This window comes from Caretta caretta, chromosome 22 (genome assembly GCF_965140235.1).
Source record: "Caretta caretta isolate rCarCar2 chromosome 22, rCarCar1.hap1, whole genome shotgun sequence".
NCBI lineage: Eukaryota > Metazoa > Chordata > Testudines > Cheloniidae > Caretta > Caretta caretta.
In genome coordinates, this window is record NC_134227.1 from 13,692,887 (window position 1) to 13,710,294 (window position 17,408).

General features: G+C 48.8%; 1 protein-coding gene across 5 annotated transcripts in view; it reads right to left on the reverse strand.

Annotated features, from left to right (window-relative positions):
* IGSF9B (immunoglobulin superfamily member 9B) overlaps positions 1 to 17,408 on the reverse strand; it is a 112,896-nt gene that overhangs the window by 19,741 nt on the left and 75,747 nt on the right. For 3 of the 5 annotated variants that reach the window (XM_048827335.2, XM_075122265.1, XM_075122266.1), the window contains exons 16-19: positions 15,635 to 15,796; positions 14,261 to 14,306; positions 10,452 to 12,089; positions 8 to 129 (exon numbers count right to left, since the gene is read on the reverse strand). In XM_048827335.2, coding sequence (XP_048683292.1) covers positions 8 to 129; positions 10,452 to 12,089; positions 14,261 to 14,306; positions 15,635 to 15,796 — 1,968 coding nt within the window. Of the gene's footprint in view, positions 1 to 4; positions 130 to 8,714; positions 8,761 to 10,451; positions 12,090 to 14,260; positions 14,307 to 15,634; positions 15,797 to 17,408 lie in introns of those variants that run through there. The other 2 variants (XM_075122268.1, XM_075122267.1) reach the window with 2 other exon arrangements.

The window sequence follows — 17,408 nt, forward strand, 5'->3', positions numbered from 1 at the left end:
CACTCACTGGATTGTTTTCTGGATTTTGAGGAGCCCTTGGATGACTTTTTGGGCTTCTTTATCCGCTGGTATTTCAGAGCTTCGAGCCTCTCAGGTGCAGCAGCGTTCCGGGATGGAGATGGACGTTCTCTAGAAAGGAAAAGCAGACACGTGCCATCAGTGGCCCCCTGTCACACTCCAGCCAGAAGAGATCTCGGGTGGGGAGGGACCGGTCATCCTCTGCCATGGAAAGGAAAATGTGAGAAACCCTGGGCCGATGGAATAAGGTCAGCCGGCTGCACTGGAGCTAAATACGATGCTGGTGGAAACATGACACCATCTACTCACTGCCTTTGGGACAGCTGTAGTTCCCCATCCCGCCACACACACGCACACACACACACACACTCTTCCCTGTCCACTGTTTCCCTCCCTCTCATACCATGGATGAGCGTAGGTCAGGCAGAAACTGGCAAAGTTTAGAGAAAGGTGTTAGGCTCCAGCCCTGGTTGTTCCTGTGGACAGAATCAAATGCCTGCTGATGGCTACGCTGTGGAGGAATTGGAAGAGCCACGCTGTAAGACAACCGGTACCGAGGCTCACGTCTTAAAAATGCATTTGTTTCTGTAATTTCAAAACCATTAAAGTAGGTAGCGATGGGCAGATCCTATGCCCGGCAAGGCACTTCTGGGAACCCGCGTCAAACCCCTTTAAAGAAAGAGAAAGCAAAAGGCGTATGGTAACAGGACAGCGGCACTCATGTTACCGCTGTGCGCGCCGCCGGCTAAGGCAACAGTGGCCCAGACAGACTACAAGCAGTGACCCTTCCCTTCCCCAGCCCCACAGCAAAAACAGGGACCAAATGGCAAACAGAAACACACAGAGTTTACAAGCCAGCATTTCTGGGGCTGGCAAGTTGGTACCCCCTTCCAGGATCACAGCTCTGGGCCACAACACACACCATAAAGTAAGAACTGAGGATAGATGCCAGGGTTCCGATTTTCTTCCCCAGTAGAATAAGACATACCATGACTTTGAAATTAAAGTAGTTACAAGATTTTATCACTGGGGGGGAGGGGCGGCAGGGGCAGATCTCTATTTCCTACAACGGGATTTTCATTCAGGGGTTCAGAAGTGCAAGTTTCCCCAGCTCATTTCACGGATTTATTCTCCGTCTGGTTTATTCTTCCACCAAAGCCTGTTACAAGGTCAATGTTTTCTCTAGAGTTTGGTGCATGGGAAATGGGCTCTTTGCATAAAGGTTTTTTTGTGCATTTCTTTCCAGGCTGCTAGTCCTTCCCTGACTAGCTATAGGAAGACAGGACACTGGGGCCAGGTGAGTATAGGAAAAGCATTCCCTCAGGATGAAGTCTGTCCTACTATATATTCTCAAGTTTTCACATAAAAGTGAGTAGGCCAGGTCCACAAAGTAGTTTTCGCTGTGAGATCAAGCCAATACTAAAACCCAGCTCTCCTGAGATGAAAGGACAGATTTAATCCACCGAGCCTCCAGTACATTCCCCCTCCCTCTGTCACACCTTTCCAAGTCAGAGGAGATGTTCTTTTGGTATCATTACTCACTCACTGGAGACCACTGATCAAATCGTCTCAAAACACCTCCTAAGAGAGGGGTAGCTCGTAACATTTCCTGAGAGAAAGAGGAAAATAAAGGCAACAATTCTTTGCCGGGTGGCAGTTTCAAAGAGTTAGCACCAGCAAGAAATACTGCACTTACACCTTTCACCCATCAACTTGAGGGTTCAAAGAAAGAGAAACTGGGCTATGGGAGCAAGAATGGGGTGTCTATGTGTCAGCTCATGTACATTTCAGTAACACTCCCCTGCATGGGTTAATCTGAACCCAAATTGGAGCTGGTCTTCTGTTCACACTTCACTGCATTTGAGATTAACCAAGAGCAGTCCAGCACACTGGGATTCTCATTCGCTCCCATTGACTCTCCTGTGCTCATCTTCAAGGCAGCAGAAGAAACCGAGATGGAACCGATAAGTGTGGGGTTGATGGAAGACGACATGTTCAGAGGCAAAACTCACATTTACATGCCTGCTGCAGGGCAGCCTACGGTAAAGAAGTGGAAGAATTCTAGTTTTCCCATACAAAGAGATGGAGAGAGCCAATAGGGCAGGCTGGAGCAGCAGAAGATTTGGACAAAGACAACGATTACATTAGTCAGTGCTTTTCCCACAGATAAAAGTGCCATCTATGGAGAAAATATGAAAGGTTTGCCTGATTGTCTGTGGGGAATCCGCACTGTAAATGGCCATAAACCAAAGCAGCTCTCTTTCACTGTCAGATGCCACTGTCAGATACTCTAGCGGCCATCCGGTCATTTGGAGCCTTCCCAGAGATAAATCCAATATGTAGAAGGCTCTTTCTGTACAATGTGGAGTATTAATCAAGAAACCAGCCTCTGACCCAACAGCAGGTCAGGAAGAGGAGGATTTGTCCTTCCTTTCAATGCTCAAAGAGAAAAGCAAACTACAAAAAACACACACACACTCTCAGTTAGGTTAAGGCTTAGGCTTTAACCCTGAATTTAAGACGCCGGAAATTGCATGGGTCCTTGCAAAACACAAGAACTTGCAAGACACATGAAACCCAATCCCTGGTTGCAATCACATCAGTCTGGTGCTGAATGGGTCTGGGGAGCACTGAAAGAAGGGGGGGGGGGTTGGAGTAGATACTTGGATTCTGTTCTCTGCTCAGTCACTGCAAGAGCTTGGCCAAGTAACTTATCCCTCAATGTGTCTCCATTTCCCCATCTGCAAAATAAAGATAATACCCACCGCACATGGGGTTTTGTGAGGCTTAAAGTATTGCAATATTCCATGATAAAAGACATCACAGAGGAGTTAGGTATCTGTGGGCCAAATTCAGGGTATTCCATCCATTTAGCTATGAAAAATCTGGATGTGGAGATTATTCTTTATTTTCATCCTGTTCAGCTGGTAGCATCTCATTGTAGTTGACATTTGTTCTAGGAGGGAACTCCCTGAGTATTTAATATATACAGAACTGGGTTTCCCATAACTCAATGCTACGTCCCTCATTGCATTTTGGTGTTAAGGCCACAGTGGCATGGTGAGACTTTACGCTGGGACAAGACGAGCTGACATGGGAATGGACTTTTGTAGCAGTTGGTGCTTTGCTAGAATACTGCAGGCTGGTGACTTCCAACGTGTTTAAAGACGCTGATATGACTGGCAAAGTTTCTTGATTTTGCTAACAGCACTGAGAAGCATATGGAACATAATGAGCAATTTGACTGAGCAGCTGGGGACCAGCAGATGCAACTAAAGCCATAAGATTTAGGGTATAGAACAGCCCCTTTCATATTCACCGCTCAAGCATAGACATCAAGATTTGACTAATGTGCCAAGAGACAGATCCTCAGGACCATCTCTGATGGAATAGCTGGAACTCCCCACAAAGCAGGCGGCATTAACTTCAGCAGAGGACAAAACACCTTTTTAGACAAGCCACAATTCCCTCCTGTTGGAGCCAAGTGATAATTTCACCCTCCTCGGATGGACTAGAATTAGGATGCGTAAGAGCGAAGGGACGACAGTTCAATTCCTTTCAGTAAGCCAACGTTTGCCTCCAATGGTGAACGCAGGGTTATAGCTTCATTTTAGAAGCTCGTGCTCCCATAACATTTCTCTATTTGGTGTTCTCTGATGAGCCGCACATTATGTTGTGCTGCTGAACAACAACTGGTACCGACAAGGCTAGCGGTTGCCCTCCTCTGCACCCAGCTTGCGCACACATTACTCCATGCCTTATTTTACTGAGAGAGTTTTCAGTTTTAGATCAATGGGATACAAGCAAGTGTGTGGCTGCTATATGCAGGCAGGTACGGAGTGAACTTCTCCAAATGGTTCTGACAATGGAACTCAGTCCTAACCAAGACTGACCCCTGTTACTCCAGCCCTGGTCTTCCACCACAAGGTGGAACAGCTCCTGCGCTTTCAGTCCTGAACCGAGAAACAGTTCTAACCTGCAGCACCTAATCTGCTGCTGGTCCCCACTGCCACACAATTATAGCGATATCGCTCGGCCTTGACCTGTAGCAGCCCCTGCCATTTCTCCATGTGCCTCTTCAAAGAAGATATCAGCAACTGTGACATTTACGATGCTAGAAAAATGCCCACTAGACATTAGCATGAGACGCCATCAAACTCATTTCCATTTGTTCTCTAAAATAGGACTCCCCACTCCTCCATTTCCAGCCACACATCGCGAGCACACTAAACCCATATTTCACCATAAATAGAGTTTGACCTCAGGCATCGTAGACGTAAAGAGTGGACAATAGCAAAGGAAAGGACAGCTACTCGCCAACAGATTTAGAGCCTCTCTGCCACCCTTTATTTCTGCAGTCAACTCCAACTCTCCTGTTGTGGTTGTTTCCAAGACTGGCAAAAGACCTCTCATGCCTCCTGCCCCTTCTGTAGTGTTTTGGGCAGCAGCCTATGCAAAAAGACCATCCAGAATACACCATGTGTGATGCAAAGGAACCTGTCCCTGCTCTTATTCACTCTGAAGCACTGAAGGTAGCTTTAAAAATGCAGCAGGTACTTTCTACAAGGTTCCGAAGTGAACTCAGATCCCAGACTCTGCAAAGCATCAGGTTTGGGTCAGAAGAACTAACGGAGACATTCTCCTGGTCTTCAATTTACCACACTTCCCGACGAGCATGAGTCAGAACCATATGGACAGAAAGTTACTGAAGGTGCCTCACCGTTATTGAGGGAGTGCACAAAGCAGCCAGCTCCTGAGTGTGCAAAGGGCAATATCTAGAAGAGCGAGTTAACAAAGCTTGCACGCCTCACCACTCCTCCTCAGCGGAGCTGAAACAAGAGTCTCCAGTATCCATAGCAAGAAGGGCTTTATCCCTAGGCTAAGAGAGCAGCTTCACTAGTCCAACCCAGCAAAGAATCTCCGTTGCTCTTCTTCAAATGCCTTTACGTGTCAGAGGTTAGAAGAGTAGCAGACAAAGCCCAGGACAGAACTGCAACCCACCTCCACCAGAATGGGAAGCCAAGTCATAAGAAGAGGCAGGAAGACCCCAGGGTGCAATTTAAAAAAAGTTTTCCCTCCCCACACATCTTCCCTGCCTCTCTTCCCTTGAGCAAACAGGCAGAGAATTTAGGCAACTGCTTGGCATCTAAAGGTCCAGTCTGAGAAACCATCTAGACAGCCTATATCCCACAGGTTCAAATCCTGGCTAGGTTTACTCCATCCTTCACCCTTCCAAGATTATAAACTCCATTGATATACATGGGTTCTTTCATGCAAGGAAATATTACAAGCTAAGATCCGTTGTGTGCTGCATGGACACTAAAGATCCCATGAGACTTTTCTTAGGAGTAGGAGTTTCCTCTTCCCCGCCAGTCTTGTGCGGAATTGATTGCTGCCTCCAACCCAGAGGCTGCTGTGGGTATATCACTTGGGATCGGCTTAGGATCCTTCAAAATCAAAGATGCTAGAAAAACACAGAAGTCACTCCCTTTCCACAGAGCTGCTACCAAGCCACCCCCACCGCAATGAGATAAAAAGGAGCGGATAACAGCGCGCATCCCGTCTACAGGTCTGCAGACAGTACAACTCATCTACACAACGGACTTCACCATGCTGACAGGAGAGGAACAAGGGAGAAAGGAGAGGAAAAGAGGGTGGGAGAGGAGAGGAGAGGACAGGAAGAAAAAAGATCACAGCGGGGGAAAAAAGATAAATGAAATCAGGAGTGAGAAAATAAAACCAACGAACAAACAAAAAAACAAAACCACTCAGACAAGAGGACTCAACTTCTCCAAGCGAGAGTGGCTATGAAACACATGCAGAGGATCAGCACACGGACGGTCTTTAAAGGGGAACCTACTCGTTTCCGACTCAACGCGAGGAGTCGTCGTCCCCCCCACGCTGGGGGTGGGGCAGCTCCCTCCCCCATGGAATGGACATGGCTTTGCCACTTGCTCCTAGGAGGCACCAGAAGCTTTGCACACCAGCTGCTGACTGTGCTGTCCCAAGGGAGGAGCGGAGCTGGGGTTGCCAGCACTGGACAGCCTGGGATGCCAAGGTAACACAGGTGCTCGCCTGCCTTCCCTGTGGGTTTTGGGTTTCCTACCGCAGCGAGAGGACAGAACCAACTCTTCCCCGTTAGGAGACGTTCAGGCCACGTTGGGTTCAATTAAAAGAAAGGGGAAAGTTAATTGGATCATGGCATAAAATTACCCACACCCTTAAATAAAACCTGCCTGCCCTTCGCACAGCAAGAGATATTGCAAAAGCCTTCCCACTCCAGCCATGTCAGGGGATTATAAATGAACACCGCATGCAGAGAGTCACTTGTATCCCTCTATTTGCCCCCATCTGCCTGATCTGCATGCATCCCCACAGAGGAGATCCCATTCACCTGCTAGCAGTGCCCCGCTGCTGATGGGTAAGCCACCACAGAGCTTGTAAACCACATCTCCCCTCCCCGCTTTCATTACTGCGGCATAAAACCTGGCTAGTCTGGTATAAAGCTCCAGTGCTCTGATCCACTGACAATTTTACAACCCTAAATCAGAAAGAAATTACTTGGCTGTGCTGTTTATGGGATTCCTTTCTTATTAGCATGCAGGATTTATTATCCCTCTGCCTTCCCCATTCGAGATAATGGCTCTCTCCCTCCTCTAGCTGAGAGAGAGCCTGTCAGTGAACCCAGGTTCGATTACAATGGGTTCTGCACCCAAGTCCCAGAGTAAGATGCATTTCAGTCCCTGGCCTTTGCCGGTGGACATTTTTGTGGCTTGGCTGCTGCGGAAAACTTTTATAGGCACGCATGAATATCTCGGCCTGGAATCGGTGCAAGAAGAGGATTGAAAAGGCTTCAGGGCTGCCATGGGTACCTGGAGTGGGGTGTGGGGCAGAAAGTTTCCAAGGCTGCCAGGGCTAAACAGAACACCCCGAAAGGAGGGCCTCTCTCTCAGTGGCTTCTGAAGCTCTGCAGAAAGGACTGAAGCGGTTTGGTTGGCAGCTATGAGGGCAATGCTCCAAAAGGACACAGTGGTAAAGAAGTCCCTGCTCCCTCTGTCAGTCGCCCTCTGCACTCCCCGCCAGCCAGATGGGCCTCAGTGCGATAGACCCACCATTCCGACACCTCATTCTCTCCCCTGGTTGAACGTCCAACTCTGTATTGCCCTCCCACCCCCCAACATCCCCATCTGTCTCCCTCATCACACTTCTCGGCGAGAGCTAGGAGGGTTGTATCCCTTCGAGTGTCACTTGCTGCTTTCACTAAGCTGTGACGCAACACTCGGTAGGTCTCTTATCCCGCCACGCAGGCCCACGCTGGGGCTAGGAGCTGGATATCTCACCCTTTGATCAGCGGCTAAGAGTGTCTGTGAATCTGCTGCTCCGTGGGTGCATGCAGGCTCTCCGATCGTGGAAATAAAAGCAGACCTGGGACACTGCATCCCTGGTAGCCATCACAGTTGGTATTGGCCCTGCATGTCACTTCAGTTGACCTTCTCTTCTGGTCTTCAGAGTTAGTAATGGGTAAAATCAAGCTTAGTGCACTGAAGAACTCAGTGGACGGAAGACGAGGAGGAAGCTCAACCACTACAAAGGAGTCTGGAAACAAGTTCCTATTTCTGTCTTCAGTTTCAGTTCCAGGACCTTGCTACATCTGTGAAACTGCCCCCAGAAAGTCTCCAAGAGGTATTTTCCTGGAAAAATCTTGCAAGATTTGCTTAAGTCACTGTAATCCTGGTTAGGTTTGAAGCCAACTTGCAAGGTTTCATTGAGGAAAATTTCAGAGAGATGAGACTTCTATTGTAATTGAATTATTACAGTTCAAAACAAAGCTTTAACACTGATGAGCTGAAGCTATGCGGCGTACTGCTGCAATCTGCAAAAGGAAAAACCCCAGAACTCCTCCAGTTTAATACAATTTAGAAATTTTGGGAATGAAGGCGAGGGGGGAACCCTCGGCTATTAAAATAAAATTGGAGAAGTATTTTGAAATTGGATTCCCTTTACTGAATTAATGGAATGAGATCATGGTCCCAAATAACTAACTAACTGTTTGCTAGCTGATGTCAAACAGAGAGCTACTATTAGGTGCTGCTGAGCATGTGCCCGTTTTGTATTCTTAGTCCCTTATTTGTATCCGTATGATAAATCCAGTATTTTAAGATTTCATTTTCAAATAGCACTGAACATTTATATAACACTTTCACAGACCATTTCTCGCCACTCATATTACTATCCCCACTGCCAGAGAAGGAAACTGGAGGCATAGACAGGTGAAGCGACTTGCCCAAGGTCATGCGAGTCAGTGGCAGAGCTGCGATTAGAACCTACATGTTCCTGGCTCCCAACCCCATTCAATCCACTAGACCATGCACCTCCCTACACAATACAGAATGAGGAGCGGTCTCCCCTCCTCACTAGGCTTGCCCCCACAAAAGTCACAGCCATACCAAGTCTTTCTACCTGTATCCCGACCATAGGTAGGCCTCTCTGAACCCATGAGAGCCCTGAGGCACTGGTGAGTGGGGAAACCCAAAAGCCACAGAGACCATGTGTGCAAAGGTTTTGTCCTAGTATTTTACAATTCCTTATTCCCCTTTAAAGGACGAGATGGGATTGGAAAAGCCCCTTCCACGCCCCGCTCCCCGCCACCCTCCAACAGCCCCCACGCCATCTTTTCGGACATGGATCACCCTTACCTATTGAGCTGAGGAGAAGCTTGTCTCGACAACACTGCCCAGATAGCTGAGATTAATCAAAAACAAAGCAGTTAACAACACCCGCAAGGAGCCGAGCTCCGCAACACATCAGCACGTCAAAAATGCCAAAGGAGAAGAAGTGGGGAAACAAACAAACAAACAAAAAACCCAAAACCAAACGTGGCTGGAAACGAAAGGGGGAAGAAACAAAAGAAAAAACAAAGCGGATGAAAACACTGCATAAAAGCGCAGACAACAGTGCTCTAACACAGAATTGTCCTGTGACTTCCCTATAGCTCATCAAGGTATCCTGGCTATATTAGATTGGTTGGAGACATATACAAATATACATATATACACACACACACACACTCACACGAGATGATATATACATATATATTTTTAAAAGCCACAACAGAATTGATTTGGGGTTGATTTTGTTACTACAGACGCCCCTCCAATATAAGCACCCCTCTCTGACCCATTCATCCAGTCTCCAGAAGCCAGCAACCAACAACAGTGCTGAATGGGCTAATTGGGTTTCTAAGGATTTAAAGCTTCCAGGTACCAGAGAGAGTAAATGAAATGCAAGGGGCACCACAGGGTGAAAAGCCAGGCTCCCACCTGCAAACCATGCGGTTTTCCTGACATGACACTAACCTCCTACACCTTAGCCAATGCTGGCTATGCAAGCTTGAACATCGCCCTTCCTCCTTGCCTGCCCCAAGGTCCTCTCTCCACCGAGTTTAACTGCACTGAGCTTATAGTTTACTTCAAGCCATTAATTCCCCGAGCTCCACGAGTTGAGGGATCAAGAGATTAAACCCCATTACTTGAAAAATAGAATTTAAAACAAAAGACAGAGGATGGAAGGAAAGAACATCTACAGGATCTAAGGTGCTGTGAAAAAGACGAGGGAAAGAAGAAAAAGAGGCAGAGAAAAGAGAAGAAAAACAGAAAGACGCTTTGCCTGGCGCAACCCTGGTACCTGGAAAACCAGCCACTGGAGTTTAGCGCAGCAGCCTCGCTCTTTGGGGCAGGATCTCTGAATACCAGCAGCTTCCTGATTTCCGCTCGGGTGAATTTCTTCTCCTGACATGCTGTTCATAGGACTAAATCCTTGCACCCTCTCCCCGCCCGAGTCTTGGGGCTGCAGCATCGCTTTTGGAGATGGAGAGGCAAGGTGACCTTTGCGGCCATCTCTGTCGTTCGTTATAGTCACTAGACTTTGTGGGAAAGGGCAGAAAGAAGCCAGGGAGCCAGGCACACACTAATGTTCCAGGAAAGTCAAGAGCCAGGAAACAAGAAAGGAAACTGCCGGTGACCCTTGGTCACTTACCCAACAAGCACAGGTAACAAGACCCCTAATCTAGTTCCTTACATGGAAAGGCCCTTCTCCGCACATCCGAAGACACAGACTCCCAATCCCCAAGAGACTTGCGAGGGGAAGAGCAGCTGTTGAATGACCGACTGTTCCTCTGCCTATTTAACCCACTATCGTGAGTCGTGTCCTAACGGTGCCAGTAGCAAGAGCCTCTTCAGAGCAGGGTCCTACCAATGCCAACTGGAAGTCACCTCCAAAAGGGATGCTGCAGCGTGTCCAAACAACCTCTATGATTTCAGATGATGATGATGATGATGATGGGGGGAGGAGGAGGGAGATGGGGGCAGTGGGTGAGGTGGGGTGGGGAAGGAAAGGCAGATAAAGGGCAGCTAAAAGGATTCATACACACTTACCCCGAAGTGGATAATGTTGTCGGTGTTGGCTCAGGTCTGAGAATCTCCTCTCCAGCCCTCCTTGGAGAGGGAATTTGTCCAAAGACATCCATACTGTCCCCGGGAAGGGAGGGGCACTGAGAGGAGGGGTAGCCAGTGGCCAAAGAGGTGAAGGCCACGGCAGGTCGGTAGCTGGGGCTTTCCCCCCTGCTGCTTTGAGCCGGGGAGCCGGTCGACGGGGTGGACTTGCAAGAGAAGCTGACTGCTGCGGGGGGCTGCAGGGTGATCTCCGACATCTCCGCTTGCTGGATGAGACCCGGTCGCGGTCTGGCACGTGCAGTCAGCTCCGGGGAGCTGTTGCGGGAGCTGAGGGGGCTTTGGGTCAGAGGGGAAAGCCTCGAAGGTTGTAGCACCACCTGATGTAAACTGGGCTCAGCCCTCCTGACTTGCCGAGGGCTAGGCCGAGGTCTGGGTTGGGGCTCATACCACCTGGTGTCCAGGCCAAATGTGCTTGTGCCACTGTGGCTGACTGACTCGGACGGTTCATGGTAAGGCAACACGGGTATGCCCATACCTTGACTGGTATGTCTTAGCTGCCCTTGACTCGCCATAGGTTGCATAGGTTTGTCCTGCCATTTGGTGGTGGTGGGCACAGAGGGTTGGCTTCTGCCAGGCGGCTTGCCAGTCCAACTCTTTGGTGCCTCCAGGGGCAGAATGCCAGGGTAGGATGCAGGGACCTGGAGGGAGGAAGGGGGCGGGCCCCTAGGAAGACAGGCCGTCAGCTGCACACACTCTGTCACCTCGCACTGGTGGAGCTGTTGAGGAAATATCATGGGAGAAGCCTCCAGGCTGCTGAAAGGGAACTCAGCCCTGCCCCATGGCTCAGGAGACCGTCCCCCTGTTGGCGTCTGGGTCAGGGGCAACGTGCTGTTGGAAGCATTTTCTCCATTCTCCTCTGGGATGGTAGGGTGTCCAAAGGGCCCCTCAGGGTGCAGAGGAGGGGAGGACATGACAGAGCTGAGAGGGCTGACCTCTGGCATGTAGAAGGGCGGAGGGTCCATCTCTCCAGGACTGCTGCTGCTGAGGTAACCATAAAATTGGCTGTGGTGGAAAGGCCTTGGAGCTGGAGGTCTGGCCTGACCAGTGGCCTGCAGGCGGCTCTCCAGAGCACCTGTGCCCTCTAAGCCCCTGTGGAATCTGGGGCTGTATGCTGGTGGCTGAAGGTAGGATTCCTGGCTGGAAGAGAGAGGGGTCAGCTGAGATTTGAGGGCTGTCACAGAGGAGGGCACAATGGGGTCGTCATTCTCTTCATCTGACTGGCGAAACTCAGGGTACATGTCTGTCTCCTCCACAAAGGGGAAGCCCTCTATCCGGCGGGTCTTGAGTGAGGGCTCCATCTCTGAGGGGTCCATGACAAAGCGGCCATCAGGCCCACGGCTGATGAGCTCAATGGGGGTAGTAGCCTCGGCTTCAGCCTCAGCCTTGGAGACACTGTACTTCTTGCTGCTAATGGCCCTCTTGGTCTTCTTGTAAAGGGACAACTCCTTCTCCTTGCTGGGGCTCAACATACGCTTGCCTTGTTGGCCTTGGTCATCAGAGGACTCCGAGGGGGGGCGGAGCGTGCGGATGCTCTCGGGACTCACTTTACCGGAAGACAACCTGGACCAAAGAGGAGAGAAACCAGAAAAAAAGAAAAAGAAAAAGGGTGGGGGATGGTCATGGGGAAAGGAGACAAATCTGGGGCTTGCGCAGCGGGATCACAGGCCAGTCGGGCACAAAAAGAAAAAGCCTTAATTGGTCCCAGAAGAGGGAGGCCTGGAAGAATTTAGTGTGGGCATTATTAAGATGGCAGAAGCTCATGTGGTTCTAACATAGGCCCCAGCAGTGTGCTGGGCAGGGGCATGTGTAAGACAGAAGACAAAACAGGTGGCCACTACTTCTCCCCCCTTGACTGCCAAACAGAGAAACGTTCCATATTCTCTCATCCCTCCCTCAAGCAGGCAATCCACTGCAATTTCTTGAAATTAGCTCCACAGACCCATAAGACTGAATGAAAACAGGTCCAGGGCTTGGCTTCAGTTTGGCTAAGTACCCAAAGGTTTGTATGTTCATTTGAATTATCTGAGCCTCTTGCAAAACTAGGCTGGGAAACCTCTCCATAAGATCTTCTCCCTCATGTGATTTCATTTCTCGTGCTTCAGATTGCAGTTGGGGAAGAACAGCACAAGAACATCCCCTCTTGCAGTATTTGGCAACTTCCGATCCCAGCTCACACAATGAGAAGAAAAAATACTTATGATTTTCCTCCAAGCCGGGAGGGTAAGGATTAAAGCTTGAAAAGGGAAGAAGGGGGCAGCTGTTCTGAAGAGTCCCCCCCCTCCCGACCACACACAAGTCTTGGAACAAACAGGATTAGAGACACAGACTCAGCAAATCCAATTGAGACAATGGGGGCAAGGAAATTTAAAAGTGTGGTCTTCTCAGTGAAATGGAAGAGCCCACAGGAGGGAAAAAAAAATGACGACAACAGTGGAACAAGATAAAAAATACCAAGTCTCAGGGTCAGCACAGGTCTCTTGCATGATGCTCCTGAAGCTACCACATGAGGTGATCAGAGGCCAGACTACTACACTCACACCAAAGACACCCCCTGTCTCTATCTACCCTTGCTGGTGGACGCACTGAGTACTGCTGATGGGCTCTGGAAGGAGTTGAGACCAGTGGGACACAACGATCCAGGATCTTTAATAGAGTGTGGGGAGAAAGATAAAATGGGGGAATCTTCAAGGCAAAAAGAGTTGCTCGTAGAACTCTAAATTTCCCAGTTGAAGAAAAAACAAAGGTGAAATATTCTTAGATACAGTGAAACTTGCATTAAGGATCCACAACTTCTTTTAAAGCAGCCACTTAAAAATTGCCAGTATAAGGCTAACGGCATATTGGGCTGCGTTAGCAGGAGCATTGCCTGCAGACTGAGGGAAGTGATTATTCCACTCTATTTGGCATTGGTGAGGCCATACCTGGAGTATTGTGTCCAGTTTTGGGCTTCCTACTACAGAAGGGATGTGGACAAATTGGAAAAAGAGTCCAGCACAGGGCAATGAAAATGATCAAGGGGCTGGGGCACATGATTTACGAGGAGAGGCTGAGGGAACTGGGATTATTTAGTCTGCAGAAGAGAAGAGCGAGGCGGGATTGGATAGCAGCCTTCAACTACCTGAAGGGGAGTTCCAAAGAGGATGGAGCACAGCTGTGCTCAGTGGTGGCAGATGACAGAACAAGGAGCAGTGGTCTCAAGTTGCAGTGGGGGAGGTCTAGGTTGGGTATTAGGAAACACTATTTCACTAGGAGGGTGGTGAAGCACTGGAATGGGTTACCTAGGGTGGTGGTGGAATCTCCATCCTTGGAGGTTTTTAAGGTCAGGCTTGACGAAGCCCTGGCTGGGATGATTTAGTTGGGGAATGGTCCTGCTTTGAGCAGGGGATTAGACTAGATGACCTCCTGAGGTCTCTTCCCACTCTAATCTTTTATGAATTCCACCTCAAAATAAAAAGCCCAGCACTACTCCCTTGGGAAATCTCCTACAACAGGCTTCATTGGTAACTACCTCCTCTGCTTCTGCTCTAAAGCCAGGCAGTCTCTTGCAGGCTATTTTTTTCCACAGACTTAGGGAACACCAAAAGCATCAGACCCCACGATCAGCAGATTTGAGATACTCAACAACATTAGATATTTCCATTTCCTGTGAGCAGCATCCCTACAAAGAGGGGTCTCCAAAACTACCAGATAGAACACAGCCTGAGTGGCACCTCTAAGGCAGAAATACTTACGGAGACTCCAGACTCTTCCTGCAGTGGGTTATCGAGAGAGGAGGGTCTGGAAAAGAAAAGGGGGAGTAAAGAGAGAACTCTAAAGAGGCACAACTAGGCAGAAAAAGGCATCAAAAAATCTTACAATCAACAGCAAGAAAGAAAAAAAAAAAAGACTTGACAAAAAGAGGCCAAATTTTGGTTGATTTGTGCTTTAATAGTCGCACACAAACAAACAACTCCAGACAGTTTCCTATCAATCCTATTGTCACCAAATCTCACACACTAGAGATTTAAAAAAAAAAAAAAAAGAGTCCACCCCCCGCATCCCCAGCTCATGTGAATTTCCCTGCAGGGCATTCCTATCCCAGTTTATATAACTTAAGTGATGGGGCTTCCACCACTTTCTCCGGGTGATTCTCTACAGCAGGGGTGGCCAAATTTACTGACCCTTGGAGCACATACAATAAATCTTCAGAAGTTTGAGAGCCGCAAAACATTCTCAACCTGCCCCGTGGAGTGGCAACTGCTGGGGAGGCACACCTGGCTGAAGCCCTGACACCTCTCCCCCATTGGGGGCTCAAGCCATGAGACCACCCCTCCCTGCAAGGCAGAAGCCCTTGGCCCCACCACCCTGCACAAGGGTGGAAGCCCTGAGCTCTCTTCTACAGTCTGGTCAGTGGAGAATGCCCGGGGAGGAGCATAGGGAGCTCTGCGAGCTGCACCTTAACTGTAAAAGAGCCATAACTTGGCCACGCCTGCTCTAAAATGCAACAGTTCTCACACTATATGATCCATGAAACACCAGTGATACGAGCAGCTGGTCTTGGTGGCCCTCAGAAGGAAGTGACTTAAGAACCAACCACTGGAGAGCTATGGGAAGGGAAAGACTCTGCAAGGAGGTTCTCTCCCCAAGAATGAAAAATCCCCAAACCTAAAACCCACTGGCCTAACCGATATCACCATTAGGAAGGTTCCCCTGCCATATCAGCCTAGATACCTCTCTCAATTTCATCTTCATCCCCCCCTTGCCTCTACCATTTCTGATCACAAGATGTTTCAGACAGCAGCAGAGGTTCCAGTATAGCCAGAATGCATCTCTTCCCCTACGCTGCTCTAGCACATAACCACTCTTCTCTCGCAACAGTGAGATGTCGGGGGATCCTCAAAGCAAGCCTCCAGACCTCAGGACACATTTTTATCACTTGTTAATTTTTTTACCCATCTGTTCAGATTAGAGCCGAGGAATGTGGGGGAGGAAGGGCCAGGATCCAAACAGTCACAGCTGATGGATAAAGTTAGGGCAAGCTTCACCTGAATACGCTCGGGAGACACAGACAGGGAAGATGACCACAAAATGCCACAGGAGAAAAAATACAAAGTAGCAGGCCTCACCTTTCTTGCGCTTGAGCTTGCGTTTGCGTTGTTTGTTGACAAAGCAGGCAGTTAGTGTGCTGAAGAGGATGGCAGCAGCCAGAAAGCAGATGGTGGCAACAATGCCCGCCAGCACGGGTCGGGCCAAACCATCGTCCGTCAGGTCGGGCGGGGGGAAGATGTCTGCAGAAAAAGGAGAACCCTCCGAGTTCTAAAAGGAACTGTTCTCCACAACCAGGGTCCTGATCATTGCCTGGAAAGTGAGGCTTACACAGGGTGTGTAAATGAGTAGCAGCATTGGACGGTTCAGGAGATTGGTGCTCAGGTTCAGAGCCTTTCCCAACTAGGTTACTGGTTTAAATCCAGCCCAGAGTGGTAGTGAGTCAATGTTGTTACTCTCAGATGCCTGGGAAGTGGTCTATGAGATACTTTTGGGTCTCCGCCCAGAGCCGAACAAAGACCTGTCCACATGACATAGAAGCATCATCGCTATTAGCAATCCACTTAACTGGAGAGCAGTCAGCACTGGAAGTAGCAGTGGAAGCTCTGCAGGGGTCACCTCTAGGAGTGAAAGGGGAATTCAGCCACTGTGGCCCCATTCAGTCTTTTGTCTTTCTGAGGAGACGACCAACAGGGAGACCAAATGTGCTGGTCGTTTTGGTTTTTTTCCTATGTTCTTACATCGTGCATATCACTGCGGTATGCAAGCGACCCAGAGTTAACGTGGACACCTGCCGACTGGACACGCACTGAGACGCACACTATTAGTACTCACAGGCCACTGAACAGTTATCCAACAACTCTCAGTGTTGGCTGATCTGGCAGGATTTGAATCAGCAAATTTGACAGTAGCTTATTCAAGTGTGTGTACACAATTACTGGGAAGTGATTTTACATGGTTTATGCTAACTACTTAATCTATCCACTTAGTTGTCCCTGGAAACCTGTCACTAGCACCAGCTTGTAGAACTTTTTGGGCTGAGACAGTAGTAACTGACTGTGTAATTACACCTGGCCATAAACTGAGGTCAGCTACACACCCAAGAGCTAGCAAATTCAGGCAGACAAACTACAATAGAGGAATCTAATCTTAAAAAAACAAAAGTCAAGTGTGCAACTTGCATCCAGCCAAGTGCTTCTGCATAACACCACTTGAGGGCAGTGCTAGACTGGATCTGTCCTATACACAGCATAATTGAAGAATCATTGGTCTCATATTGTGAGCTGGTATAATTTAGGTTCCCAGAGTTCTTATTTCCAGCTCTCCTTCCCTGGATTATATTGCCTTCCACCACAACTTGCTATTTTTGATATGGTGGGTTCTCCTGAAGACTGTGAAATATTCCTGTGTGCTACGGTGTATGCAGGGCTGCATTGTGCTTTCTTCTGCTGCTGTGTGTTACAGTCCCTTTCGTGGAGCTACAATGTTTTTGTTTTTATTCCATGGTGCAGTATCGCACTGCCCTTCATGCAGCTTTCATTTTCATGTCAATGCGGCGTATTCCCTGGGTTGGGGCACTGTTCTCAGTGCACGTGGCAGAACTGTGATGCACTGCGACTCCCTGCTTCGGGCTATGCTCCGTTATTCGGTTCCATATTGTACTCTGTTACAGTATAGAACACCGTGTTTTGCTGCTGGCCTATTGTGCTACTGTGTTGCGCCGATTTGTTCTTTCCGATCGCAAGCTGTTCCATTCTGCATAGCCCAGCAGTTCTTTGTGAACGTAATCATGGGAGTTGCAGAATACTCAGTTTCTAGTGAAGTCAGAGGGCTCTCAATTCCCCAAGTACCTGG